Source organism: Saccopteryx leptura, chromosome 3 (assembly GCF_036850995.1).
Source record: "Saccopteryx leptura isolate mSacLep1 chromosome 3, mSacLep1_pri_phased_curated, whole genome shotgun sequence".
NCBI lineage: Eukaryota > Metazoa > Chordata > Mammalia > Chiroptera > Emballonuridae > Saccopteryx > Saccopteryx leptura.
Genome location: NC_089505.1, coordinates 81,784,935 through 81,812,306, shown reverse-complemented (window position 1 = coordinate 81,812,306; position 27,372 = coordinate 81,784,935). Strand labels below are relative to the sequence as shown.

The following is a 27,372-nucleotide window of genomic DNA, read 5'->3' as shown; positions in this document are numbered from 1 at the left end:
GGAGCGCGTTCGCCTCGAAGTTCTTCCCCACGTATAAGGCCCACGAGCCCCAGAAATCGTGGGGGAAAGTCGAGGCTGTGAAGGCGGAGAGATGTTCGCTCACTTCAGGGCAACTCTAAAGGCAACGAATCAGGCCCTCGACTCGCCTAGTGACTTTCCCATGCCCGTTACTGGCCTTCCCAGATTCTCTTCTGCACAGACAAAGAAGTCCCGTTTCCTCCAACTTGCGCCCTCTCGGACCACCTCGCCCGGGACTTGTTTGGACCAGAACCTCCTTCTTGTGGGAACTTCCCAAGCCGCGCAGTTGGGTCCAGATCACCCGGAGGATGGATCTGTCATCGCCTGAGGTGGGGCTAGACAAATGGAGGAGGGCTGGAAGGCGCATCCAAGGATACCCGTGTTTCTAGCATGGTCAGAGATGGAAACGTCTGCAGCCACCAACTGTCCATCCTGTAGGCATGGCAACGTAGGACCTTGTTGGGCGAGATTTGGGAGCCTGGATATCTATCCATTGGGGAGTTATTTTAGTGTTTGTTTTTGTTTTTTCTTCAAAGGACGATACTAAGTGTATCTATCCATCAAGGACATGAGTGTAGACTACAGAGCGGACTGAGGAGAGAGCGTGAAGCCTGGACCCACCCGACTTCATTAAGTGGCTGATGAGAAAACCAACAAACTCCATGTTAGGGTCGGACTCCTACGTCCACCCAGAAAGAAGTATGTTAAGCAATCGTAGAAGTCACCATAGGTGGGTTGTGGGGTTTTCCCTCCAACCCCCAACCCCACACATTTTTTAGAAGATTTTATTTATTGATTTTTGAGAGAGAGGGGAATGGGATTGTAGTTGCTGCTCGTATGGGCCGTGACCGTGGAAGGGCGGGGTTTTGGACTCGGACCTCAGCGTTCCAGGTGGACGCTCTGCACACTGTTCCACGAAAGGTCAGTCGTTCTTTTTGTTTGTTTGTTTTTTAATAACTGTGGAGCGAAGAGAATAAAATGCATCTGTCATGATTTGAAGATGCATATGGGTTGAGAAATAGTATCGGGAGTGAAGAAAGTGCCCTGAAGAGATTTTATCTTTTTTAACATGTGAGGAAGAAAAAGAAGGTAAGAGAAGTATGGTGACAGGATAGTCATTAGGTCAAGGAATGAAGATTATCGATCAGTTTTGCATAAAGTCCTAGAACCAGGATGGTGAACCTATGACATGCGTGTCAGCACTGACATGTGCAGCCATTTTTGATGGCATGTGGCTGCATACCAGAGAAGTATGGGGCTGCATGCCGAGAAGGACATTTCATCCTCGGCTCCTGCATAACCAAGTGCAGGAGCCGAGGATAAAACACTTGCTGTAGCGTAGACACTGTGTGCTGGAGGTCTGTAGGCCAAAACAACAGAACTCCAGCACAGAGCGTCTAGTTCTGGGACTTCTGGTTAGACGTCAGGGAGCATCGGAATGCCGAGGGGGGACGCATCTCTGGGGGCTCTGTGATCGCCATTACCAGCAACCATCATCAACCTACTGTTCTTAGATGTGGTGGATTTCTAATTGACCATCATTACTGAGATAAGTGAGGGGGCGGCTGGGAGAGGCGAGGGCCTGTGCTATGGATGCCGTTTCCCACCATTAGAAATAGCGGCAGCCATCTTAATTTACATAAGGTGCAACTTGCAGAATTTCAAGACAGCATCTGGGCTCAGGTGTTTGTCGACTTGAGGTCAAAGCTTGAGAATCTGGAAAGGTGCCGCTTGGAGAATCAAGAGGAGTGCCATACAAACAGGAAATTTGGAGTGCCTGGAACCGATTACCAGACACTTTTTAGCACCCTGAAAAATATAGCAATGGCTTTACTCACAATTTTTCCCTCTACATACTTTTGTGAGACCTTATTCTCAGCGTTAAATAATATCAAAACCAACAAAAGAAACAGATTGACAGATGAAGTTAGTAGTGCTTGCTTGGGCTTGAAGTGTACAACATACCAACCTTCAATTGAAGATTTAGCCAATGAAATTCAGCAACAAAAGTCACTAATAGGTTAGTTAAAGAATTCTCCCTCCCCTCACTTATCTTAGTTCACGGCACCCCACACAAGTTAAATAATATCAAGACCAACAAAAGAAACCGACTGACAGATGAACAAAGAAGTCACTAAGCAGGTAAGTTAATCAGGGGTCTCAAACTCGCGGCCCGCCGAACAATTTTGTGTGGCCCGCAGACTAATCCACGGGCTTACTTAATTTTATCCAAAATATTTTGAACTTCGTGGATTAGTCTGCGGGCCGCACAAAATTGTTTGGCGGGTCGCATGCAGCCTACGGGCCGTGAGTTTGAGACCCCTGAGTTAAATAATTAGTTTTTGGTTTATTAAATACAGTTATATATTACAATTATACATTTTTGTTATTTAAACTATAAATATCGTGAAATTATGGTTTTTTTCTTGAAGTGACACACTACCCAAGTTATGCTCGGTTTTATTTATTTATTTATTTATTTGTATTTTTCTGAAGCGGGAAACAGGGAGAGACAGCCAGACAGACTCCCGCATGCGCCCGACCGGGATCCACCTGGCATGCCCACCAGGGGCTACGCTCTGCCCACCAGGGGGCGATGCTCTTCCCCTCCGGGGCATCGCTCTGCCACGACCAGAGCCACTCTAGCGCCTGGGGCAGAGGCCAAGGAGCCATCCCCAGCGCCCGGGCCATCTTTGCTCCAATGGAGCCTTGGCTGCGGGAGGGGAAGAGAGAGACAGAGAGGAAGGAGGGGGGGCTGGAGAAGCAAATGGGCCCTTCTCCTATGTGCCCTGGCCGGGAATCGAACCCGGGTCCCCCACAGGCCAGGCCGACGCTCTACCGCTGAGCCAACCGGCCAGGGCCTTATGCTCGGTTTTTTGGCGAATTTTGACACACCAAGCTGAAAAGATTGCCCATCACTGTCCTAGAATATCCACTTTACAAATATATAGGAATGTATACTTACACGTATATGGATGTGTAGTATATATGTGAGAGATTTATTCCAAGTAATTGCCTTATGATGGTGGCCTGGCAAATCCTACTCCTTAGGGTAGAGGGCAGGCTGGAAATTTGGCCTGGAGGCTGAAACCCTTCCTAAGGATATACTTTTTCTCTTAAGACTTTTCAACTGATTGGATAAAGCCCAGGTATGTTATCATAATAAAATCATGTTCTTAGCCTGACCAGGTGGTAGTGCAGTGGATAGAGCGTCGGACTGGGATGCAGAAGACCAGGTTCGAGACCCCGTGGTCGCCAGCTTGAGTGCGGGCTCATCTGGTTTGAGCAAAAGCTCACCAGCTTGAGCTCAAGGTCGCTGGCTTGAGCAAGGGGTTACTAGGTCTGCTGAAGGCCCGTGATCAAGGCACATGTGAGAAAGCAATCAATGAACAACTAAACTAAGGTGTTGCAATGTGCAACGAAAAACTAATAATTGATGCTTCTCATCTTTCTGTCCCTATCTATCCCTCTCTATGACTCTCTCTCTGTCTCTGAAAAAAAAAAGGCACACAACTCTGAAGACACTGAATGCCATGTATGCTTAAAAGATTATTAGAATAAGTACATTTAAAATAACAAAAAAGAAAAAAAAAATCATGTGCTTAAAGTCAACTGATTACAAATGATAAGCACACCTAAAAAGTACCTTCAAAGCAACACCCATGTTCCTGTGTGATCCAATGACTTTGCAGTGTAGCCTCGCCAAGTTTACCCACAAGACTAGCAATCATTCTCCACCTCTTGTCAACTTGGCGCCCATACACATGTTGTAAAGTACCGTACCTCACTTCCGTGGGTTTATGTAGAGACACCAAGTCCAGATGAATTTTGAAGGAGTTTTATTAAAGGAGGAGATTTATTAAATATGCCAGCCGCATATGACTAACATGGGGCATTGCAGACCCAAATCGTGCACTCCAAATACATCTCAGAGGCTGGTTATATACCCTTTGACCACAGACAGGTTGTGGGGGAGCATGACAGCATGACATAATCATTAACAAGATTATAACATTTGTCTAGGGGATTTAAAAAACATTAAAACTTTCAAGGTAATACAATCAAAGACATTCACAAATCTTTAGTGTCTATTTCTCCTCCTTTGCCTAGAGGTACACGTTAATCTCAGGATTCCAGGAAGGGAAATAGCTAAAATCAGTGTAGGGTGGTATGCAAATTTTATCTCTTATTGAAAGGGAAAGGAAGTTCTTCAGATAAACTTAATCCTTTCAGACAACTAAAGTTAAATGACCCAGTTGTCCTTGTAATTCAGGAGACTTTCATATCCTTCTCCCTCCATTTTCCAAAGAAAGGACAGGACGGAAAGCCTGACTTAAAAATGGCGTTGCCGCCTGACCAAGCAGTGGCGCAGTGGATAGAATGTCGGGCTGTGATGCGGAGGACCCAGGTTCGAGACCCCCAAGGTTGCCAGCTTGAGCAAAAAGCTCACCAGCTTGGATCCAAGGTCGCTGGCTTGCGCAAGGTGTTACTCGGTCTGCTGAAGGCCCGTGGTCAAGGCACATATGAGAAAGCAATCAGTGAACAGCTAAGGTGTCGCAACAAAAGCTGATGATTGATGCTTTTCATCTCTCTCCGTTCCTGTCTGTCTCTCCCTATCTATCCCTCTCTCTGACTCTCTCTCTGTCCCTGAAAAATAAATAAATAAATAAATAAACATCCCTTAAAAAAAAATGGCGTTGCCAATACTAAGTTTTACAGTTCTCTGGCGCCTTACCACAACATATCCTTAACCCAAACTTCATCTCAAAATAAAAAAAAAGTAAAAAAAAGATATGCATTTGTCTAACCAGATCAAATCTGATATGGACCCATCTGAAGGATATTACATATAGGTTACACATGTTGAATGTAGTGTGATCCTCTTGGATCTACCATGTTTCCCCGAAAATAGGACCATGTCTTTTTTTTTTTTAATTTAAGAATGCTTTTTTTTTTTTTTATTATTACAGAGACAGAGAGAGTCAGAGAGAGGGATAGATAGGGACAGATAGACAGGAATGGAGAAATGAGAAGTATCAATCATTAGTTTTTTTTTGCGACACCTTAGTTGTTCATTGATTGCTTTCTCATATGTGCCTTGACTGTGGGCCTTCAGCAGACCGAGTAACCCCTTGCTTGAGCCAGCGACCTTGGGTCCAAGCTGGTGAGCTTTTGTTCAAACCAGATGAGCCCATACTCAAACTGGCAACCTCGGGGTCTCGAACCTGGGTCCTTGGCATCCAAGTCCAATGCTCTATCCACTGCGCCACCGCCTGGTCAGGCAGGACTGTGTCTTATATTAATTTTTGCTCCTAAAGACACTCTAGGTCTTATTTTCAGGGATGTCTTATTTTTCCATGAACAAGAATTCACACTTATTGTTGAACAAAAAAATCAACATTTATTAATGTAATGTAGTCATGTCATCATAAACATCAGCATAACCAGCCAAAATCTGAATTCCATCAAGAATTTCTCGTGACTCTCTTTCCATGTACAACAATCTACCCTGTTTCCCTGAAAATAAGACAGTGTCTTATATTAATTTTTGCTCTTAAAGACGTGCTAGGTCTTATTTTCAGGGGAGGCCTTATATTTCTAAGCTTGAAAAAAAATTGCACTAGGTTTTATTCGGGGAAACGGTATCAATCTAAAAAAAAAAAAATCTCATATTATAATGCCATGGGTGCACTTGTGGCTAACAAAGAAATGTCTGAGGGCTTTATACCTTTGAGGAAATAAAAACATTAGATAGCTATGCATATTAAGTAGGAAAATCAATTAGAACAACAGACCTCTCAGAGGTTAGGGTTATTTTTCCAGTTCATAGACTATAGAACTCCTCTGTAAGCATTTGCTTCTGCAAGGCTTGGTGACTAACTGCATCTGCTTTCCTTGTAACTGCAGGGAAACAGGAGATAATTTCTTATCTGCAGACTCCTTTTTCAGAAGCTTAAAGGACCTATAGCTTTTTTAAAAATTGTTTATTTATGGAATTTAGAGAGAGAGGAAGCAGGAAAGAGAGAGAAAGAAACGTTGATCTATTCCTGTAAGTGCCCTGACCGGGGATCAAACCTGCAACTTTTGAATATCTAGGCGATGCTCTGACCAGCTGAGCTATCTGGCCAAGGCAAGGACCTATGGCTTTTAAGAACAACATGGACACGGCTCCTATACTGGTATGAAAATACCTGTACCATAAAGTGGTAAGTAAAAATCCCTAATATCCAAGGCTAAACACATTATGCTACCTTTTGGTTAATAAAAGGGGTAATTTTTAATGTACGTTTGTTTTTGCTTAAAGAAAAGTCCTTCAACTGCTTACTTGTCAATTAGGGAATAAGTGGGAATAAAACTTCCTATGACTTACCATAATATTTTATTTTTGTCCCATATACACAAGCAATTCCTATTCTAGAACTTTTAATTTAAAAAAATCAATTGTATTGCTTAAAACATACCCATAATTTTCTAGCTTGTGATCCAGGGCTGCATTGTATCATACTGAAATGTCCGTAGTGTGTCTGCATGGAACTAGACATTTTTTTGTTTTGTTTTGTTTTGTTTTTTTGTATTTTTCTGAAGTTGGAAACAGGGAGGCAGTCAGACAGACTCCCACATGCGCCCAACCGGGATCCATCTGGCACGCCCACCAGGGGGCGATGCTCTGCCCATCTGAGGCGTCGCTCTGCTGCAATCAGAGCCATTCTAGTGCTTGAGGCAGAGGCCACAAAGCTATCCTCAGCGCCCGGGCCAACTTTGCTCCAATGGAGCCTTGGCTGCAGGAGGGGAAGAGAGAGACAGAGAGGAAGGAGAGGGGGAGGGGTGGAGAAGCAGATGGGCGCTTCTCCTGTGTGCCCTGGCTGGGAATCGAACCTGGGACTCCCGCACACCAGGCTGACGTTCTACCACTGAGCCAACTGGCCAGGGCTGGAGCTAGACATTGTTTTAAAATTACTGGATATGAGAGTAAATAAAACAAATGCCCTTATGGGTGTGAGCAGTATTTAGAGGGGGAAAATATTTAGAGAGAGAGAGGCAGAAAGTAAACAATAGTTATAATAAAGAAGTAAAGTATTAAAAATAAAAGTCAAGTATATACCAGAGGTAATCAGTGCTGTGACAACGAAAAGGAGAGGGAAGAGGAGTCAGGTGAATATGGATGCCGGTAAGGTGAGTTAGGGTGTTGTTTTGTCATTTTTATTAGGATGATCAGAGAAGAGCTTATGGAGAAGGTGACATACAACTGAAGTCAATAAGGAGGTTGGGGGACATGTGGAGATGGCAGGGGAGGGGAAATGTCCTGGCAGACTTAAAAGGAAGTATGTGTCCAGTCAGTGTATGAAACGGGAAGCTCACATGGAGTCAGGCAGAAAGAAGTACAGGCCAGTCGGAAAGGAATTTGGCTTTGACTCTGAGAGGAAGAGACCACTGCAGTCAGGGTTTTGTGTTGAGGAGTTCATACTCAGAAGATATCCTAAAAGTAATGGCTTAAACTTACACGCACCTATTTTTTCACACACTCAGTCAGGAGTCCAGTGTTAAATGATTTGTCTGCTTCAATGTTTTACAAAGCTGTGCTGAAGGTAGTGAGAACTGAAGGTCCAACAGAGGAACAACACACTTCAGACCTCACTCAGGTGATTGCTAGAGCTTATTTTCCAGTGCTTGTAGGACTGAAGACTTGTTTCTTGATGTCTGTCACTAACAATCACACAGACCCTAGAGACTGCCTACAGTTTCTTATTACATGGGCCTACCAACATGACTACCTGCTCATCGAGTCTGCAAGGAAGAGAGACAATCTGCGAGATGGGCCATGCCATTCCATGTAACTTAATCATGTGTACACATGATCACATACATACCATCACCTCTGGGATAGCCTATATGTTTAGAAGTAAGGTACAGGTCTGACTCACAGTCAAGGAGAGAGGAGGACATACAAGGGCTAGAACACCACCAAAAGGCAGGATTATGAGGCCCACACTGTCATTGTATAGACCACCAGCCACACATTTTAAGAATTTCGCCCAGCCTGACAAGGCGCGCAGTGGATAGAGCATGGGCCTGGGAGGCCGAGAACCCAGGTTTGAAACCCCAAGGTCGCCGGTTTGAGCACAGGGTCACTGGCTTGAGCGTTGGGTCATAGATATGGCCCCTAGGTTGCTGGCTTGAGCAAGGGGTCGCTCACTCTGCTGGAGCCCCCCCAGTCAGGGCACATATGAGAAAGCAATCAATGAACAACCAAGGTGCCACAACAAAGAATTGATGCTTCTCATCTCTCTCCCTTCCTGTCTGTCTGTCCCTATCTGTCTCTCTCTCTCTGTTTTTCTTGCTAAAAAAAATAAAAAGAAGTTTACTCTGTCTCTTGCAAGAACAGACTCTAGTGGGTGGATGGAAGCAGAGAGCACAGTAAGGAAACTATTACAGGAACTCAAAAGAAACATTTTATGGGTCAGATCAGAATAAAGTGGAGAAACCCCAGCTGGGTAACTTACTTGTTTGAAGTGTCATCTGATACACCAAGGTTGTGGGTTCCATCAGGAGTCAGGGCACAGACAGGAGCAGCTTGATGTTCCTGTCTCTGTCTCTGTCTCTGTCTCTCCCTTTCCTTTCTTGCTAAAATCAATAAATAAAAATCGTTTTAAAAAAGTCAATCAATGAGTGAGTAAATATGTGGAACAATAAAACAAATTGATGTTTCTCTCTCTCTCCCTCCCTCCTTCCCTCCCTTTCTTTCTTAAATGAAAAATCAATAAGGTGGAGAAACGTTCTCATTTCTAAGTTTCAAGAAAACCACGAAGAAACTGCTGCAGAACCTTCACACAGGTTGATCAATGAACATTTACTCACACTTGCTTTATCATCCTCATTCTCCTCTGACTGGTGGACTAGTAACTTCTGGGTTTCATGGAATTATTGTCAGTTCAGAGTCAGTGTCCAGTAGTTTCTAAAGTGTCTAATTCATCTTTTCCCACCATGTACACTTATCCTGGTAAATGGTCCCTTTGGGGAAGGCTGGGAGAGAGAATATCGGTATGAATTTTCTGTCGTGCACCATGGTCCTTCCTCCAGGGGACCTAAGTCACCCCTCCATTCAAGGGGTTCTCAATCTGTAAAATGGCCCAAGTCTGGGAATTCACTGACAGGCTGTGACTGTCTGTTTTTAAGATTCGAGTTCGATTTTATTCACTTAACCTAGGACTTTTATGTTATATGGATCAAGTAAGAGTTGAGTAGGCGTCCTATAGATTTCTCTTCTAGGAACACCATTGTTAGTAGCCGATGCCGTAGGTCTGTGTGCCTGGGAATATTCTGACTGTTGCCCCTCATGGTACCCACCCCCACCTTGCCTTTGGCAGGTGAGTGCTGCCCTTGGCTGCTGCCCCCACTGGGGTCCAATTACTCCCATTGCATTTAGGTTTTCCACTTCTCACAGTATGGTCTGGCCTCCAGAGAAGAAGGATCAGGGAGCTTCTCAAGGATGTTGGGGCTTCCTCACAAATTTGTGTCTCAAAGTACTGATGAATGGCATGTCTCATGGAGCCGCATAGTGTGGGTGAGTAGGTCTTTTTAAAGTTATTTAATTTATTGAGGTAACAAAAAATAATTTATTGGGCTGACTAGGGTTAATAAAATTATATATTGAATAGTTTCAGGTATATGATTGTATAATACATTAGACTTAGAATGTACTGTGTGTTCACCATCCCAAGTCAAGTCTCCTTCCATCACCAATTATCCCCCTTTACCCTCTCCTACCTCCCCCACCCCCTTTCCCTCTAGTCATCACCATACTGTTGTCTGTTTCTATCAAATTTTATGTTTCTTAATCCCTTCACCATTTCTGCCCAGCCCCGCACTAAGTCAGACTGTCTCAATTGACAAACCCTCTCCAACACTCAAATCTCCCAAGCCTTTGAATCCCTTCCTCTACAAGAAACTGTGGAAGTTGAGCATTTCCGATTTGCTCACGGTGCGCCATCTTTTATCCGTGGTTCAGCCAACCGAACTGTTACAGCCCTTTCTGACTCCCTGAGCAGCAACATTAGACGCAGAATTTGTCTCTGCTTCGTGAGCCTGGATGAAGAGATTCAGCCTGATCCAACTTCATATTCCTTCCACCACCATCTCACATCCTAAAGTATCTGTTCTCCAGAAAACTCAAGTGGTTCTTTTGTGGCTTAATGAACAGCCTTGTGGTCATATTAGGACCTCAGCTTTAGGAGCCTGCTGGACTGGAGTCTAGTTATAGGTCTAAGACCATGAGGGGTGTTAGGAGTGGGTCCCAGGGAGGCTCAGCACTGCCTCGAATGTCAGCCACCTCAGGGAGTGGGAACACCCTCACTGTTTCCTCAGGCAGGGCAGGGTTAATTCAGAGGTGGAAGGGTGGATAGGAAGTGGGTGACATGGGTGTGTGTGGGGGGGTCCCATCCACTGTGGTAGGAGAGAGACCGTCACTACTTTCAGAAGAAAAAAGATGGTATGACCTGTGGTGACGCAGTGGATCAAGCGTCGACCTGGAACACTGAGGTCGGCTGTTCAAAACCCCAAGGTCACCGGCTTGAGCGTGGGCTCATCTGGCCTGAGAGCAGGTTCACCAGCTTGAGCGCTGGGTTGCCGGCTTGGACATGGGGTCATTGACTTGATGACCCCACACTGGCTTGAGCCCAAAGGTCACTTGGCTTGAAGCCTAAAGTCCCTGGCTTGAAGACCAAAGTTGCTGGCTTGAGCCCAAGGTCGCTGACTTGAGCAAGGGGTCACTCACTCTGCTGTAGCCCCCCCCCCCCCAACCTGGTAAAGGCACATATGAGAAAGCAATCAATGAACAACTAAGATGCTGCAACGAAGAATGTTGCTTCTCATCTCTCTCCCTTTCTGTCTGTCTGTCCTTATCTGTCCCTCTATCTGTCTCTGTCACACACACACAAAAATAGAAATGTTAATAAATATGTATAAACAGCAGAGGAGAAGGGAAAAGGAAAGGTGCTTTGAGGGAAATGGGAAGGCACAGGTGTGCTTTAGAGAGAGAGCCCAGGTGTCCTGACAAGTGTATCATTGTCCTGGCTAAAAATCTTTTTCAGAACATGTTTGATATTTGATCAACTATATAGTTAAAAATCAGATCTATCAATAGATAACATTTTTATTTCTTACCTAATTGTTCTTAGAAATATACAGATATATTTTACTTCTGTGAGTGAATTTATTAAAGTGGGGTACAGTGACATAAGAGTGGGTTTAGCACAGAGGCAGCCACAGGAGGGATCCAAGGGGGGCAGCTCTGGCTCATGGGAGGTCAGAGAAAAGGGCCCCTGGGGACAGATTGAGGGGTTACCCCGGGAAGAGCTGCCGCTGCCCCATGCTCCCCTGGTGGCAGGTATCGGGGGACCCTTAGGGATTAGGAGATGCTCGCCTATGGAAGAGGGGGAAGGGAAGGGCTTGCGTGTGCTCCCACGAGGGAGAGCCTGCTGAAGAATTTCGTATTATTACACATTAATTGTGTGATTTAAAAAATATTTTCAAGCGTCTTCTCTTTCCCAGGAGCACCGCTATGCACTTCTTCCCTTACAGGCGAGCATCTCCTGAACTCTCAGGGCCCCCTCAAGACCTGTCACCAGGGGAGCATGGGGCCGTGGCAGCTTATCCATGGCTGACCCCTGAATCTGTCCCCGGGGGCCCTTGTCTCTGACCTTCCATGAGCCAGAGCCACCCCCCTGGGATCCTTCCTGTGGCTACCTCTGTGCTGAACCCACTCTTGTTCCACTGTCCCCCGCATTTTGTTTTTATTCATTTTTATTTTAAAATTTTATTTATTGCTTGATTTAGAGAGAGAGCGAGAAAGAGGGAGAGGGAACATCAACCTGTTGTTCCACAACCTCATGCATTCATTGGGTGAGTTTTGTATGTGCCCTGACAGGGATTGAACCGGCAACCTTGTCATGTTGGGACGATGCTCTAAGTAACTGAACTTAACCTGGCAAGGGCTTCCTGTTCCCAGCTTTAATACATGTACTCACAAAATCACCTGGACTTCTGTTGTGAAATCGTTCCTACACGAAGTCAAGAACCCACAGACACAGGCCAGCCTGGGGCAGACCTACCTGCTCTGGGCCTGGTCCCTTTCTAGTCAGTCTATGTCAATTATATCTCAATTTTAAAAAGATACCACCTTTTAGCCTGACCTGTGGTGGCGCAGTGGATAAAGCGTCAACCTGGAACCCTGAGGTTGCCAGTTTGAAACCCTGGGCTTGCCCGGTCAAGGCACATATGGGAGTTGATGCTTTCTGTTCCTCCCCCCTCCTTCTCTCTCTCTCTCCCCCCCCCCAAATGAATAAAAATAAAAAAAAAAAGATACCACCTTTTATATTTTTAAAGAAATTATCTATAGATTTTTTGTGTGTGACAGAGACAGAGAGAGGGACAGATAGTGACAGACAGGAAGGGAGAGAGATGAGAAGCATCAATTCTTCATTGTGGCACCTTAGTTGTTCATTGATTGCTTTCTCATATCTGCCTTGACCGGAGGGCTACAGCAGAGCGAGTGACCCCTTGCTCAAACCAGAGACCTTGGGCTCAAGATGGTTGAGCCTTGTTCAAACCAGATGAGCCCGTGCTCAAGTTGGCGACCTTGAGGTTTGGAACCTGGGTCCTCCGCGTTTCAGTCCAACGCTCTATCCACTGCGCCACCACCTGGTCAGGCTACCTGTAGATTTTTTACCCTTTTAGGGGCAGAGCAGTGAAGAAGGGGAAGTTGTACTTTGCTTTTATCTGAACCATAACTCCTATACTGTGAACAATAAAAAATTCATCAATCCTCATAAATATAGATGTTTTTCAACCAAAAATACCAAAGCTTACAGCTGCGCTGTGGGTTGCTGCTATAAACAATGAACCGTTGCCCGGTTGGCTCAGCGGTAGAGCATTGGCCTGGTGTGCAGGAGTCCCGGGTTCGATTCCCGGCCAGGGCACACAGGAGAAGCGCCCATCTGCTTCTCCGCCCCTCCCCCTCTCCTTCCTCTCTGTCTCTCTCTTCCCCTCCCTCAGCCAAGGCTCCATTGGAGCAAAGTTGGCCCTGGCACTGAGGATGGCTCCATGGCCTCCACCTCAGGCGCTAGAATGCCTCCAGTTGCAACAAAGCAACGTCCCAGATGGGGATGGCTCCATGGCCTCTGCCTCAGGCGCTAGAAGCGCTCTAGATGGGCAGAGCATCATCCCCTGGTGGGCGTGCCGGGCGGATTCCAGTCGGGTGCATGCGGGAGTCTGTCTGACTGCCTCCCCATTTCCAACCTCAGGAAAAAAAAAATGAACCATGTTTGAGATCTTGCTCTCAGTCACTGTCCTCTGAACTCACACTTACAAAAAATAACAAACAAAACAATGAAAAGAACTTGTCACCTTCTCTCAAGACTGATCAGTGAACTTAAAGAGAAATTGCAAGAGCCTGGCCAGGCGGTTGCACAGTGGATAGAGCAGGGGTCGGGAACCTTTTAGGTTGAGACAGCCATGAATGCCATGCATTTTAAAATGTAATTCTGTGAGAGCCATACAACAACCCATGTATGTTACACATTATCCAATAAAAATTTGGTGTTGTCCCAGAGGACAGCTGTGATTGGCTCCAGCCATCCACAACCATGAAATGAGTGGCAGGAAATGAATGGATTGTAATACATGAGAATGTTTTATATTTTTAATGTTACTTTTTTTTTTTTCCCCCATTTTTCCAAAGCTGGAAACAGGGAGGCAGTCAGACAGACTCCCGCATGCACCCGACCGGGATCCATCCGGCATGCCCACCAGGGGGCGATGTTCTGCCCTTCTGGGGCGTCGCTCTGTTGCATCCAGAGCCATTCTAGCGCCCGGAGCAGAGGCCAAGGAGCCATCCCCAGCGCCCGGGCCAACTTTGCTCCAATGGAGCCTTGGCTGCGGGAGGGGAAGAGAGAGACAGAGAGGAAGGAGAGGGGGAGGGGTGGAGAAGCAGATGGGCGCTTCTCCTGTGTGCCCTGGCCGGGAATCGAACCCGGGACTCCTGCACGCCAGGCCGACGCTCTACCGCTGAGCCAACCGGCCAGGGCCACTTTTTTTTTTATTATTAAAGATTTGTCTGCGAGCCAGATGCAGCCATCAAAAGAGCCACATCTGGCTTGCAAGCCATAGGTTCCTGACCCCTGGGATAGAGCATCAACCTGGTACCCTGAGGATCCAGATTTGAAACCCCGAGGTCACCGGCTTGCATGTGGGTTCATGCAGCTTGAGGGCAGTGTCATTGGCTTGAGCATGTGATGATCAAAATGATCCCAGCGTCTCTGTCTTGAGCTCCAAGGTCGCTGGCTAGAGCAAGGGGTCACTGGCTCAGCTTGAGACCCCAGGTCAAGGCACATATGAGAAGCAATCAATGAACAACTAAAGTGCCGCAACTCCTAGTTGATGCTTCTCATCTCTCATGCCCCTTTTATTCCAGTCGTCTCTCTGACTCTCAAAAAATAAAAGGAACTGTGATAAAATAAATTTCTATTAAAAAAAAAAGAAATTGCAAGAAGAAGGGGAATCTTTTCATTCCTTGCACATGCCCCCTTACTTGTCTAACTCTTGCCCATGCAGGGGAGGGTCCTGTTTTTATTTACTATTTTATATTTTGTAAACATGAACTCTTTGCAATCAATTTTTTTTTAAGTATTGCATCAACTATTATTTATCTTGATCACATAATTTTTTGCACCCCTCAAATACTGCTTCTGAGGTGACAGTCTTGCTTGTCTCACCTGGTATTAATATAAAGAACCCTTTTATTTTAATTTTTAAAAATCTGTCATTACTGGCCCTGGCCGGTTGGCTCAGTGGTAGAGCATTGGCCTGGCGTGCAGGAGTCCCAGGTTCGATTCCCGGCCAGGGCACACGGGAGAAGCGCCCATCTGCTTCTCCACCCCTCCCCCTCTCCTTCCTCTCTGTCTCTCTCTTCCCCTCCCACAGCCAAGGCTCCATTGGAGCAAAGATGGCCCGGGCGCTGAGGATGGCTCCATGGCCTCTGCCTCAGGTGCTAGAATGGCTCTGGTTGCAACAGAGTGACGCCCCAGATGGGCAGAGCATCGCCCCCTGGTGGGCATGCCGGGTGGATCCCAGTCGGGTGCATGCGGGAGTCTGTCTGACTGCCTCCTGTTTCCAACTTCAGAAAAAAAAAATTATACAGGTTTCAGGTATACAATTTTATAATATGTAATATATCTCCCCTCTGTTAATTTTTTTCTACATAGAATAGTGAATTTATTCATGAAAAACAACAAATGAAAGTTTCACATGAACTTGCAAAGATGTATAGGGTTGTCCTACAATGTATACATTATAAAGTAATATTGGTATAAGATTTTAGAACAGGAAAAGCCATTACAGATTCTTGAAGTCTCTCATTTGACATGGTCCAAATTATTAAATTTTTATTAATAAAACAATAAAAACCAAAAAAATAAACAAGCAAAAAAACCCCAAATACATTTCTTTTAGTAGAAAAATAAAGCCTGGCCAGGTGGTGGTGCAGTGGATAGAGCATTGACCTGGGATGCTAAGGACCCAGGTTCAAAACCCCGTCATTGCTGCCTTGAGCACGGGCTCATCCAGCTTGAGCGCAGGTTCACCAGGTTTAGCGTGGGATCTTAGACATGACCCCATGGTCGCTGGCTTGAGTCCAAGGTCGCTGGCTTGAGCCCAAGGTCGCTGGCTTGAGCAAGGGGTCACTGGCTTAACTGGAGCCCCCTGGTCAAGGCACATATGAAAGCAATCAATGAACAACTAAAAGCAGCACAACTATGAGTTGATGCTTCTTCTCTCTCTCTCCCTGTCTCTGTCTCTGTCTCTCTCTTGCTTAAAAAAAAAAGAAAAGGAGTCTTATCTAGGCCTTCTTAGATTCTATCATTTTCTTTTAAGAAATGATGGAATTAGTAAAGGTGTACCATTTGTGTCACCACTAAGTACTAAATAAGTGGGAGGGGCTAGTCATATAAAACCTACCTCCCCACCAAGCTGCTGTCTTTTGGCGGAAGGTTGAGACTCTTCTCTCTTCCAACATGGCTGATGGGGACTCTCCAAACAGTAAGTTCACACTTTCCACTACGGTCTCAATTCCGTTAGTTTGGGGAGGAAATTGGGCTCTAAACCTTGTGGGTTTGCCCTGACCAGGCGGTGGCACAGTGGATAGAGCACCAACCCGGGATGCTGAGATCTGTCGTTCAAAACCCGGAGGTTGCTGGCTTGAGCACAAGAGCACAAGGTTGTTGGCTTCAGCAAGGGACCTCTGGCTTGGCTTGAACACCCTTCCCTTTCCATCAAGGCACATATGAGAAGCAATCAATGAACCACTAAAGTGAAGGAACTACAGGTTGATCCTATTTCTCTTTCCTGCTTCTTTCTTCCCGTTTCCCCCCGCCCCCCTTTCTGAAAGAAAAGAAAAATAACTTTACAGGCTTGTTAGAAGCAGTGGACGCTCCATTTCTTAAACTTCTAAATGACGGTACTGGGGTTAGGGAAACCATTTTCTCTGGGGTCATATGAATATCGGCTGTCTTGGGCGCATTTGAGCATCGGGACAGCCAAGAACTGAACACACCAAAATCTTGCTTCAGGAAGGAAGAGGAGAGGAGAGAACAGGGAAAAGGAGAGGGAGAGAGGACACAACTCAAAGAAAGAAACTGAGAGGCACCACACAGTTCTGAGACCAGAATGCCTTTAGAGTCAAAGGAGCTTCCAGATTTCCTTCTTCTGTTTTTTTTGTTTGTGTTTTTCCCTCTCCTAACCAAACATAATCCGGTTGAAAATTCCCGTTGGTTTACACTTCTGTTTCAGGAAATCTGACCATTGATTCATTGTGGGGCAGTTGTGTGAGGTTTGCTGGCTAGTTTACCGGCTGCAAGCACTTGGCCCGATGGGTGCATGAGTGTATGGGTTCGCACGTGTGTCTGGCTTATGTCAAGCTATGGGTGCTTGCGCTCCGGAGGATGGCGGATGGTGGATTGCCTGCCCGCCCCTGTGGGGGGCCATTTTTGCAGTTTTCTTTGTCTGAGAAGTGGTTTTCCCTTGCCTGTGGGCTCATCTGCCATTGGGAGACTGTTAAACAGAACGACCCAACGCTTTCTGTCTGCAGTTTCTTTACTGTCTGCCCGAATCCACCGTGGACCTGCCTGCTCTCAGCCACCGGCATTACATCAGTCTAATGCCACCATTGCCATTCTGGGTGTTCTAAATGTCCTCCTGACTGATCTGTCTGTATCAACCCTGACCTCTCAGATCATTGGAAACTTCTGTCCAAATCATCATTTCTTAGTTTCTGATGAAAGTTTTACTTGTTTTTGTTGGAGGTGGGGGGGGGGGGGGGAAGAATAGTTATTTCGTAGTGTTTAGAGTTTTTATTTTTTGGGTGATAGAGACAGAGAGTCAGAGAGAAGGACAGAGAGACAGGAAGGGAGAGAGATAAGGAGCATCAGTTCATTGATTGCTTTCTCATATGTGCCTTGGGGGCTACAGCAGAGCAAGTGACCCCTTGCTCAAGCCAGCGACCTTGGACTTCAAGCCAGTGACCTTTGGGCTCAAGCCAGCGACCATGGGGTCATGTCTAGGATCTCACACTAAAGCTCCTGAGCCCGCACTTAAGCCAGCGACCTCAGCGTTTTGAACTTGGTCCTCTGCCTCCCAGTCCTACACTCTATCCACTGCGCCACCACCTGGTCAGGCTTTGCATCATTTAAAAAAAGATTTTTTAAAAAATTGATTTTAGAGATAGGAAGGGAGGGGGAGAGAAACATCATTTGTTTCACTTATTTATGAATTCATTGGTTGATTCCTTTCCCTCTTTCTCTCTCTCTCTCTTTCTTACTTTCTTTTTTAAATTTTAATTTGAGAGAGGCAGGGAGAGAAAGGCAGGAACATCGAGCTGCTCCTGTATGTGCCCTGACTGGAGAATCAAACTAGCAACCTCTGTGCTCTGGGATGACACTCCAACCAACTGAGCTATCTGGCCAGGGCTCAGTTTTCATTGATTTTTAGAAAGACTGTGAGAGAAAAGGAGAGAGGGGAGGTGGAGGGGAAGCATTGGTTGTTCCACTCAGTCCTGCATTCTTTGGTTGCTTCCTGTGTGTGTGCCCTGACTGGGTATCGAACCCACAACCTTTTCCTTTTGGGACAATGCTCTTAACTTACTGAGCTAACTGGCCAGGGCCTTTTACTTTTTTCCCCCTTAAACATAGCACAAATTGGTTATCTTAACGTGCTGGAGGTCCGAAGTCTGTCATAGGTCCCCAGGACTGTGGTTCTTCTGGAGGCTCCAGGGGACAATGTACTTCCTTGTCCTTTCTAGCTTCTGAGATTGCCTGCATGCCTCAGCTGTGGTTTTTCCTCCATCTTGAAAAACAACAGCAGAGCTTCTTGACATCTTTCCTTGTCTTTGTGGCCACATGGGTTTTTGTCTCTCTGATCTCCTGTCTCTCTTCATTGGTTAATTTTTTTTTTAAGCGAGAGACAGGCAAGAAGGGATAATGATGAGAAGCATCAACTTGTGGTTGTGGCTCTTTAATTGTTCACTGATTTCATTTATTGCTTTCTAATACATGGCTTGACGGGAGGGAGGGGGGTTCCAGCTGAGCCAGTGACTGCTTGCCCAAACCAGTGACCATGGAGTCATGTCTATGACCCCACACTCAAGCTGGTGAGCCCGTGCTCAAGCAGGGACCTTGAGGTTTCGAACCTGGGTCCTCAGTGTCCCAGGTCAGTGCTCTATCCACTGTGCCACCGCCTGGTCAGGCTCACTGGTTTATTCTTGAATGTGCCCTGATGACTGGGGATGGAACTTGCAACCTTGGCGTATCGGAACGATGCTTTAACCAACTGAACTACCTGGCCAGGGCTCTCATTAATTTTTCATGGTGTTTGAAAGCAGAAGACCTTAACTGCCCAATCAAGGCATTCAGATCAGCTGGAGAAGTTCAAGAATCCCCTTTGGCATGGAAGGGCTTTATAATCCTGTGAGAGTTCTGACCCTAGTAGGTTCTACTGAATTCCACCTGAAAAGAGGAAGTGAGAGACCGATCAGCTTGAACCTGAACATTGGAATGTATGAATGGACTCATTCAATGATTCTTCTCTCCTGATCTTTCCGTAGCCGTGCACTGTCGACGCAGCCGCACGAAATTCACGGAAGATCAGTTGAAAGTCCTCATCCAAGCATTCGACCAAAATCCTTACCCAGGTTACGCCATCAAGCAAAAGCTTGCTTTAGAAATGAACATTGAAGAGTCCAGAATCCAGGTAAGTTACAAACTGTGGATCTCCGAGACAAGAAGTAGAAAGCATGGGGCGGGGGGGGGGGGGGGGGGGGGGGAGAACCGTGAATTGAGCACATATTAGCCCCAGTGCGCTGAGGGCTTTGCATGGAACATCTTTTCTTTCTTTTTTTGAGTTCAGAGAGACAGAGAGAGAAGTACTCATTTGCTGTTCCCCACTTCAGTGGTGCATTCATTGGCCACTTTCTCTATGTACCCTGACTGGGGATTGAACCCGCAACCTTGGTGTTTTGAGACAACAAAGTGATTAAGCTTACCGCCCAGGGCCTGTTGTCGTTCTCTTGTGTGTGGAATGTCTTGATCAACATGCAGAGGACACTCATAAGGATATTGCTCCTGGTCTCACTTCATAAATGTGGACACTGAGCATGACAGAGGTCACAGGAGTGGGAAAGAGTGAGTAGGCACACTGTCAGAGCAGGGAAAATGCTTGATTCGGTTCTTTTTTTAAAAAGTTTATTGGGGTAACATTGGTTAATAAAATTATGTTTCAAGGATATAGTTGTATAATTCATCACCTGTATATTGCATTGTGTACTCATCACCCAAGTCTAGTCTCCTTATGCCTGACCAGGTGGTGGCACGGTAGATAGACCGTTGGACTGGGATGTGGAGGACATGGGTTTGAGGCCCCGAGGTCATGGCTTGAGTGTGGGATCATAGACATGACCCCATGGTTGCTGGCTTGAAGCCCAAGGTCACTGGCTTGAGCAAGGGGTCACTCGCTCTGCTGGAGCCCTGCGGTCAAATCACATATGAGAAAGCAATCAATGTACAAGTAAGGAGCTGCAGCAAAGAGTTGATGCTTCTCGTCTCTGTCTACCTGTCCCTCTGTCTGACTCTGTCTCTGTCAAAAAATAAAAAAAATAAAAATAAAGTCTAGTCTTCTTCTGTCACCATATATCTGACACCCTTTACCCTCTGCACCCTGCCCCTCTGGGAAGCACTATACTCCTGTCTGTGTTTATGAGTCTGTTTGCTTGTTGCTTCCTGTTTCATACCCAAGTCAATCCTTTGAGTTGGTTCTTAAAAGCATAACAATCCCAGCATCTACTGATTAGCTTAAAAGATTGTTAGAGCCCATCAGGTCAGGACCAGATTGTGAGGATCCTCAATACCAATCCCTGACCTGAGACTGAGTCAGAAGGGACAGAGATCAGCACTAATCCTGAGCGTCGAGGCCTCAGCACAATGACTGCCTCTGGGACAAGGCGGCAATAGGGCTGGTCTGACACAATCATACTCAGTTCTCTCTTCCTCACTCAGATTTGGTTTCAGAATCGAAGAGCAAGGCACCAAGTCCAGAAAAGACCAGAGCATGAGGAGGACTTAGAAGCAAGCCAAGACAAAGATCAGCCTGTAGAGAAGACTCAAAGTAAGTAGCCTGCTGCAGTCCTGTTCCCCCAGCAGAGCCCCGGGGTATCCAAGCACCTCTCTCTGGGTGTGGAGCCAACTGCTACTCTGAGCCAACTACTACTCTGACAGAATGGTCTCTCTCTCTCTCTCTCTCTCTTCTTTCTCGTCTGGAACCTCCTGGTCAGCGTCTTCTAGTGGCAAACGGTTCAACAAAGCTCCTGGAAATTCTTCCCTGCGTGATCCATGGACCTTCCTTCTAAATTGTTAGAGAGAAAGAAAGAGAGAGAGAGAGAAACATCGATATGTTTGTGGTTCTACTTATTTATGCATTCAGTGGTGGATTCTTTGTGTGCACCTTGACAGGGCATTGAACCCAGAATCTTGGTATTTAGCACCCCTTCTCAATCTAGTCCTGACATGATTTGCTACAACAGCCTTTTAAACTAGTAACTCGATTCTGTGGTCATTATGCATTTAAGGACCAAGTCAAAGAATGAACTTTGTCGGATATAAAACGGGAAGCAAGAAGAGAACAGACTCATAAACACAGACAGGAGTGTAGTGCTTCCCAGAGGGGCAGGGTGCAGAGGGTAAAGGGGGTCAGATATATGGTGACAGAAGGAGACTAGACTTTATTTTTATTTATTTATTTTTTGACAGAGACAGAGAGTCAGAGAGAGGGACGGATAGTAAGGGAGAGAGATGAGAAGCATCAACTCTTTGCTGTAGCTCCTTAGTTGTTCATTGACTGCTTTCTCATATGTGACTTGACTGAGGGGGTGCTACAGCAGAGCGAGTGACTCCTTGCCTAAGCCAGATACTTTGGGCTCAAGCCAGCGACCATGGGGTCATGTCTATGTCCCACGCTCAAGCCTGACGAGACCACGCTCAAGCTGATGACCTCAGGGCCTCCAACCTGGGCATTGGGGTGACACTCTAATGAAGTGGCTACCCAGCCAGGCGAGTGGAAATCTGGGACATGTTTGGTTAATTGTCTGACTAGGGGAACTGAACTCTGCGGTCTTCCACCTCCCCCAGGTAAGGAAGGTAGACGTTGCCGGACCAGCTATACTTCCTCCCAGCTGCACACCCTCAACACGGCGTTTGCGAACAACCCTTATCCTGGGATTGAGTCCAGAGAGCAGCTTGCTAAGGACATCGGGGTTCCAGAGTCAAGAGTCCAAGTAAGTGCTAAGGCATCTGATGGTTTCATCTCCTAGGCATGGAGATGTCTGGGGGAGGGGAGCCACTCTGGCTTGGAGCAGTTCATCAACATGCTGGGCACTCTCCCATCCCCGGGGCCTTTCATGAGTGATCCTTTCCATCTGGTAAGTTCTACCTCCAGGAACCCATGTAGCCCATGCTCTCACTGCCTTCAGGTTTTTTTTGTTTGTTTGTTTGTTTGTGACAGAGAGAAAGAGAGGGACAGACAGACAGTAAGGGAGAGAGATGAGAAGCATCAATTCTTCATTGTGGCACCTTAGTTGTTCACTGATTCCTTTCTCATATGTGCCTTGACTGGGGGGCTACAGCAGAGCCAGTGACCTTGGGCTTCAAGCCAGTGATCTTTGGGCTCAAGCTAGTGACTATGGAGTCATGTCTATGACCTCACACTCAAGCCGGCAACCCCATGCTCAAGCTGGCAACCTCGGGGTTTCAAACCTGGGTTCTCTGCGTCCCAGTCCGACGCTCTCCCACTGCGCCACCACCTGGTCAGGCCGCCTTCGATTCCTTTCTGTTGTAATCATTGTTGTATTCCTTGTGCTCTGAACAGTGACCCTCATTAAGAATGGGTTGAATGAATGAAGGAAGGATGGGACATTACTTTGCATGGAATGTGAGTCACTCACATGGCTGAAGTCTTTCTATGACATCCTTCTGCTTTTTAAAATTATTCCTGGGATGCCTGACCTGTGGTGGCGCAGTGGATCAAGCGTCAACCTGGAATGTTGAGGTCGCTGGTTCAAAACCCTAGGTTTGCCCGGTCAAGGCACATATGGGAGTTGATGCTTTCTGCTCCTCCCCCTTCTCTCTCTCTCTCTCTCTCTCTGTCTCTCTTCTCTAAAATGAATAAATAAATTTTAAAATATTATTCTGGTGCAGTGGATAAAGCATCGACCTGGAAATGCTGAGGTTGCCGGTTCAAAACCCTGGGTTTGCCTGGTCAAGGCACATATGGGGGTTGATGCTTCCTGCTCCTCCCTCCCCCTTCTCTCTTTCTCTCTCTCTCTCTCTCTCTCACTCTCTCTCCTCTCTAAAAATTAATAAAAATAAAAAATAAAAAAAAAGAAAAAATTATTCCTGGGTTTACTTTAGAGATTGAACCTTTAGTTCAAATCTAGAAAACAACAAATGAGCAAACAAAACGAAACAGAGAAAATATTCATAGCTACTGAGAACAAGCTCATGGATGCCGGGGGCACAAGATGGGCGCAAAGGGGAAGAGGATTAAGTACAGACCTTCAGTTATAATATAAGTCATGGGGGCCCTGGCCGGTTGGCTCAGTGGATAGAGCATTGGCCTGGCATATGAATGTTCCGGGATTCGATTCCCGGTCAGGGCACACAGGAGAAGCCACCATCTACTTCTCTTCCCTTCCCCCTCCCCCTTCTCTCTCTCTCTCCTCCTCTCGCAGCCAGTGGCTCAATTGGTCCTAGTGTCAGCCTCAGGAGCTGAGGATAGCTTGGTTGATTCAAGCATCAGCCCCAGACAGGGGTTGCTGGGTGGATCCCGGCTGGGGCGCATGCAGAAGTTTATCTCTCCTCCTCTCACTCAAAAGAAAAGGTCAAAGGAATGTAAAGTCAATAATATCACAATAACTATGTAGGAGGACAGATGGTTAGTAGACTTATATGGTGATCACTTTATAAGGTGTAGACATGTTGAATCACTGTGTTTGTTGTATATCTGAAACTAATAGAATATTGTATGTCAATGCAATTCAAGATAGATTTTAAAAATTAAAGTGAATTTGCCCAACCAAGTGGTGGCACAGTGGATAGAACGTTGACTTGGGACACTAAGGACACAGGTTCAAAACCTCTAGGTCATTGCCTTGAATGCAGGCTTACCAGCTTGAGCGAGGGGTCACTGGCTTGGCTAGAGGCCCCCGGTCAAGCTAGGCACATATAAGAAAGCAATAAACGAACAACTAAAGTACTGTAACTATGCGTTGATGCTTCTCATCTCTCTCCCTTCCTCTCTCTCTCTCAAAAAAAATGAAGTTAAAACAATAAGCTCTGGCCTGGATCAGTGGATAGAGCATTGGCCTGGCATATGGACGTCCCAGGGTTTGATTCCTGGTCAGGGCACACAGGAGAAATGACCATCAGCTTCTCTCTCCCTTCCTCTCTTCTCTCTCTTCCCCTCTCGCAGCCAGTGGCTCGATTGGTCAGCCCTGGGCACTGAGGATAGCTTGGTCGATTCAAGCATCAGCCCAAGACAGGGGTTGCTGGGTGGATCCCAGTCAGGATGCAGGTGGGAGTCTCACTATCTCTCCTACTCTTCTCACTTAAAAAAAATCTAAAAAAATGAAAGATACAACAACAAAAAACATTTATCTCAGAGAAATGTAGTGGCCTGCCTATAGAGTCATTGCTGCTGAATCCTAAAATAGAATATACATCTGGCCTGACCTGTGGTGGCGCAGTGGATAGAGCGTCTACCTGGAATGCTGATGTTGCCTGTTCAGATCCCTGGGCTTGCCTGGTCAATGCACATACGGGAAACACCTACTACTTGTAGATGCTTCCTGCTTCTCCCCTCGCTTTCTCTCCCTTCTTCTCTTTCTCTCTTTCTAAAAATTAGTAAATAAAATCTAAAAAATCCCAATATAATTCTGTCAGTGCTGTGGAGGGTGTGTGTGTGTGTTTGCATAATCATGATATATACATATAAGGGTTTATAAAATTATATTATGGCCCTGGCCAGGTAACTCAGTTGGTTAGAGCATCAACCCAATACACCAAGGTTGCAGGTTCGATCCCCAGTCAGGGCACCTACCAGAATCAACCAATGAGTGTTTAAATAAGTGGAACAACAAATTGATGTTCCCCCCCCCCCTCTCTCTTTCTAAAAATCAATAGATAAAACATTTTTTAAAAAATGATATGGTTTCTTTTACCTCTGTGACGTGTTTCTTGAGCCTATTTCTTCTACTGCTCACCTTCTACCTCTGTGACTTTCTAAATAAAATTTCTCTTATAGCTTGAAACAATTCTGTTGTGGATGAGTATATATAACATATATATCTAACATGCATAGGTATGTGTTCATTTATGGGTGCAAGAAAGAGGTCACAATTAGTTGTGTCTTATGGGATGAAAAAATGTCTTCTTAGAAAAAATAGGTGTTTTCAATAGGAAGACAGAAAAATAAAAATTCCAGGAAGAGAGAAGAGCTGACATATAGGTGTGGCACTTTAGGGGTACACCAATACTTGTCATGAGGGTCACATGAGGACTTTTAGGATGTGAAACCCCTCACTGGGTCATGAAGGGACAAGGTGTAGAGGTTTAGAAATGTGAGCTTCAGACCTGAGAGACTTTCCCAGATGTCACATGGAATGTCAATGATTTTGGATTTAGACTTAAAACAAACCACGTCTTTTCCCCCTGGGCTTTCTGGGGGGGGGAAAAAAAGCAATAGTGAGGCTTGCAAAACCTCAGTGTTTTGTGGGGTTTTTTGTTTTGTATTTTTCTGAATTGAGAAGCGGGGAGGCAGAAAGAATCCACATGCACCCAACTGGGATCCACCGGCATGCCCACCAGGGGGCAATGCTCTGCCATCTGGGGCGTTGTACCGTTGCAACTGAAGCCATTCTAGTGCCTGAGGCAGAGGCCATGGAGCTGTCCTCAGCGCCCAGGCCAACTTTGCTCCAAAGGAGCCTTGGCTGCAGGAGGGGAAGAGAGAGACAGAGAGGAAGGAGAGGGGGAAGGGTGGAGAAGCAGATGGGCGCTTCTCCTGTGTGCCCTGGTCGGGAATCAAACCCGGGACTTCCACATGCCCGGCCAACAGTCTACCCCTGAGCCAACTGGCCAGGGCTCAGTTATAATGAATTCTCTTTGTTTTACTCCTTTAGATTTGGTTTCAGAATCGAAGATCTAGAGTCCAGGTCCAGGTTAAAAAAGAACCGGATTAGCCTGGCCTATGGTGTGGTGGCTAGAGCGCTGACCTGGAGCGCTGAGGTTGCCGGTTTGAAACCCCCCAGGCTTGACCCTTCAACGCACATACGACAAGCAAATGACGAGCTCAAGTGAAGCAGCTATGAGTTGATCCTTCTCGTTCCTCCCTACCCTTCCTCTCTCTGTCAAAATCAATAAATAAAAAATTTTTTAATTAAAAAAAAAGAAACAAAAACTAGAAACTGATGAGCTTTTAAAACAATAACAAGACCAGGAACAAAATCTCTGACACCAGAGAGTTCAAGGTCATCGGCCTTTGAACTCTCTGGCTCAAAGCAGAGCCTCCTAAGTGCTCAGTCTTCCCAAGGTGGTGGGGCCAACTCCAACTTCCCCTCAGAGGTGAGAGATTCCATCCATTCAAATGCCTGGTCAGGCTCCATGGAGTCAAGGGGATCAGTTCCAGTCTCTGAAGACTCTTCCCAAGTCTGGGTCCTCCCCAAGGAATTCCCTTGCATGCTTTTCCAGCTGGCATGCAGAGATCCGATGAAAACATAAATATTTTTTACCTGACCTGTGGTGGCACAGTGGTTAGAGTGTCAACCTGGAACTCTGACAGGGTCGCCAGTTCGAAACCCTGGGCTTGCCCCGGTAAAGGCAACTCGAGTGAAGCAAGTAAGAGTTAGCTGATTCTTATCTCCCCCTCCCCCACATTTCCTCTTTCTGTAACATCAATCAATAAAATATTTAAAAAAAAATTTGTTTTAATGTGAATTTTTTTGTTCGCTGAAGTCTTCCCCCGTGCCTGGTACATGGGAAACAATGAATGAAAGTTTAGTGGACAGTACAATGGGATGAATGGAGAAGTGAATCCTTGCGTGGGTTCTGCCAGGGGCCGGCTGGTGGCTTTCTCGGGAGGTGTCCTAGGTTCCCTGTGGGAAGGTGGGAAGAGTTGACTTCTATGTTGAGAGTATATATAAATGGCCTTCTGGGAGTTTTCTTTCCTTTCTTTTCTCCTGAGGTACAGAAACTGTGAACAAGGGGCCCCAGTCTCATGAACAACTGTCTTATGTCTCTGAAGACAAAGCCAGATGGACCGAGAGACAAAGGATAAAGAATCATCTTATTCATATCATTTTTAAGTCATCGTAGTGTTATTGATGGGTTCGGGGGAAAATCATCAGTGGATGTGTGGGATATTGTGATTTCTTTTTTGCGATTTTTTTTTTTGTATTTTTCTGAAGCTGGAAACGGGGGGAGACAGTCAGACTCCCGCATGCGCCCGACCAGGATCCACCCGGCACGCCCACCAGGGGCGAAGCTCTGCCCACCAGGGGGCGATGCTCTGCCCCTCTGGGGGTCGCTCTGTTGCAACCAGAGCCACTCCAGCGCCTGGGACAGAGGCCAAGGAGCCATCCCCAGCACCCGGGCCATCCTTGCTCCAATGGAGCCTCGGCTGTGGGAGGGGAAGAGAGAGACAGAGGAAGGAGAGGGGGAGGGGTGGAGAAGCAGATGGGCACTTCTGTGTGCCCTGGCCGAGAATCGAACC

At 46.2% G+C, this 27,372-nt stretch overlaps 1 protein-coding gene across 2 annotated transcripts; it reads left to right on the top strand.

The window, feature by feature from the left end:
- Window positions 1–13: 13 nt before the first annotated feature.
- On the top strand, window positions 14–26,489 carry DUXA (double homeobox A). Of its 2 annotated transcripts, XM_066374723.1 has the most exons (6): window positions 14–939; window positions 9,443–9,580; window positions 19,166–19,311; window positions 20,613–20,721; window positions 21,741–21,886; window positions 25,784–26,489. In XM_066374723.1, the coding sequence occupies exons 2-6, from the start codon at window positions 9,550–9,552 to the stop codon at window positions 25,841–25,843; spliced, it is 492 nt and encodes a 163-aa protein (XP_066230820.1). In that variant the 5' UTR covers window positions 14–939; window positions 9,443–9,549; the 3' UTR covers window positions 25,844–26,489. The 2 variants fall into 2 exon arrangements, with proteins under 2 accessions (XP_066230820.1, XP_066230821.1); XM_066374724.1 differs by lacking the exon at window positions 14–939 and having other exon boundaries at window positions 9,381–9,580.
- Window positions 26,490–27,372: the final 883 nt, after the last annotated feature.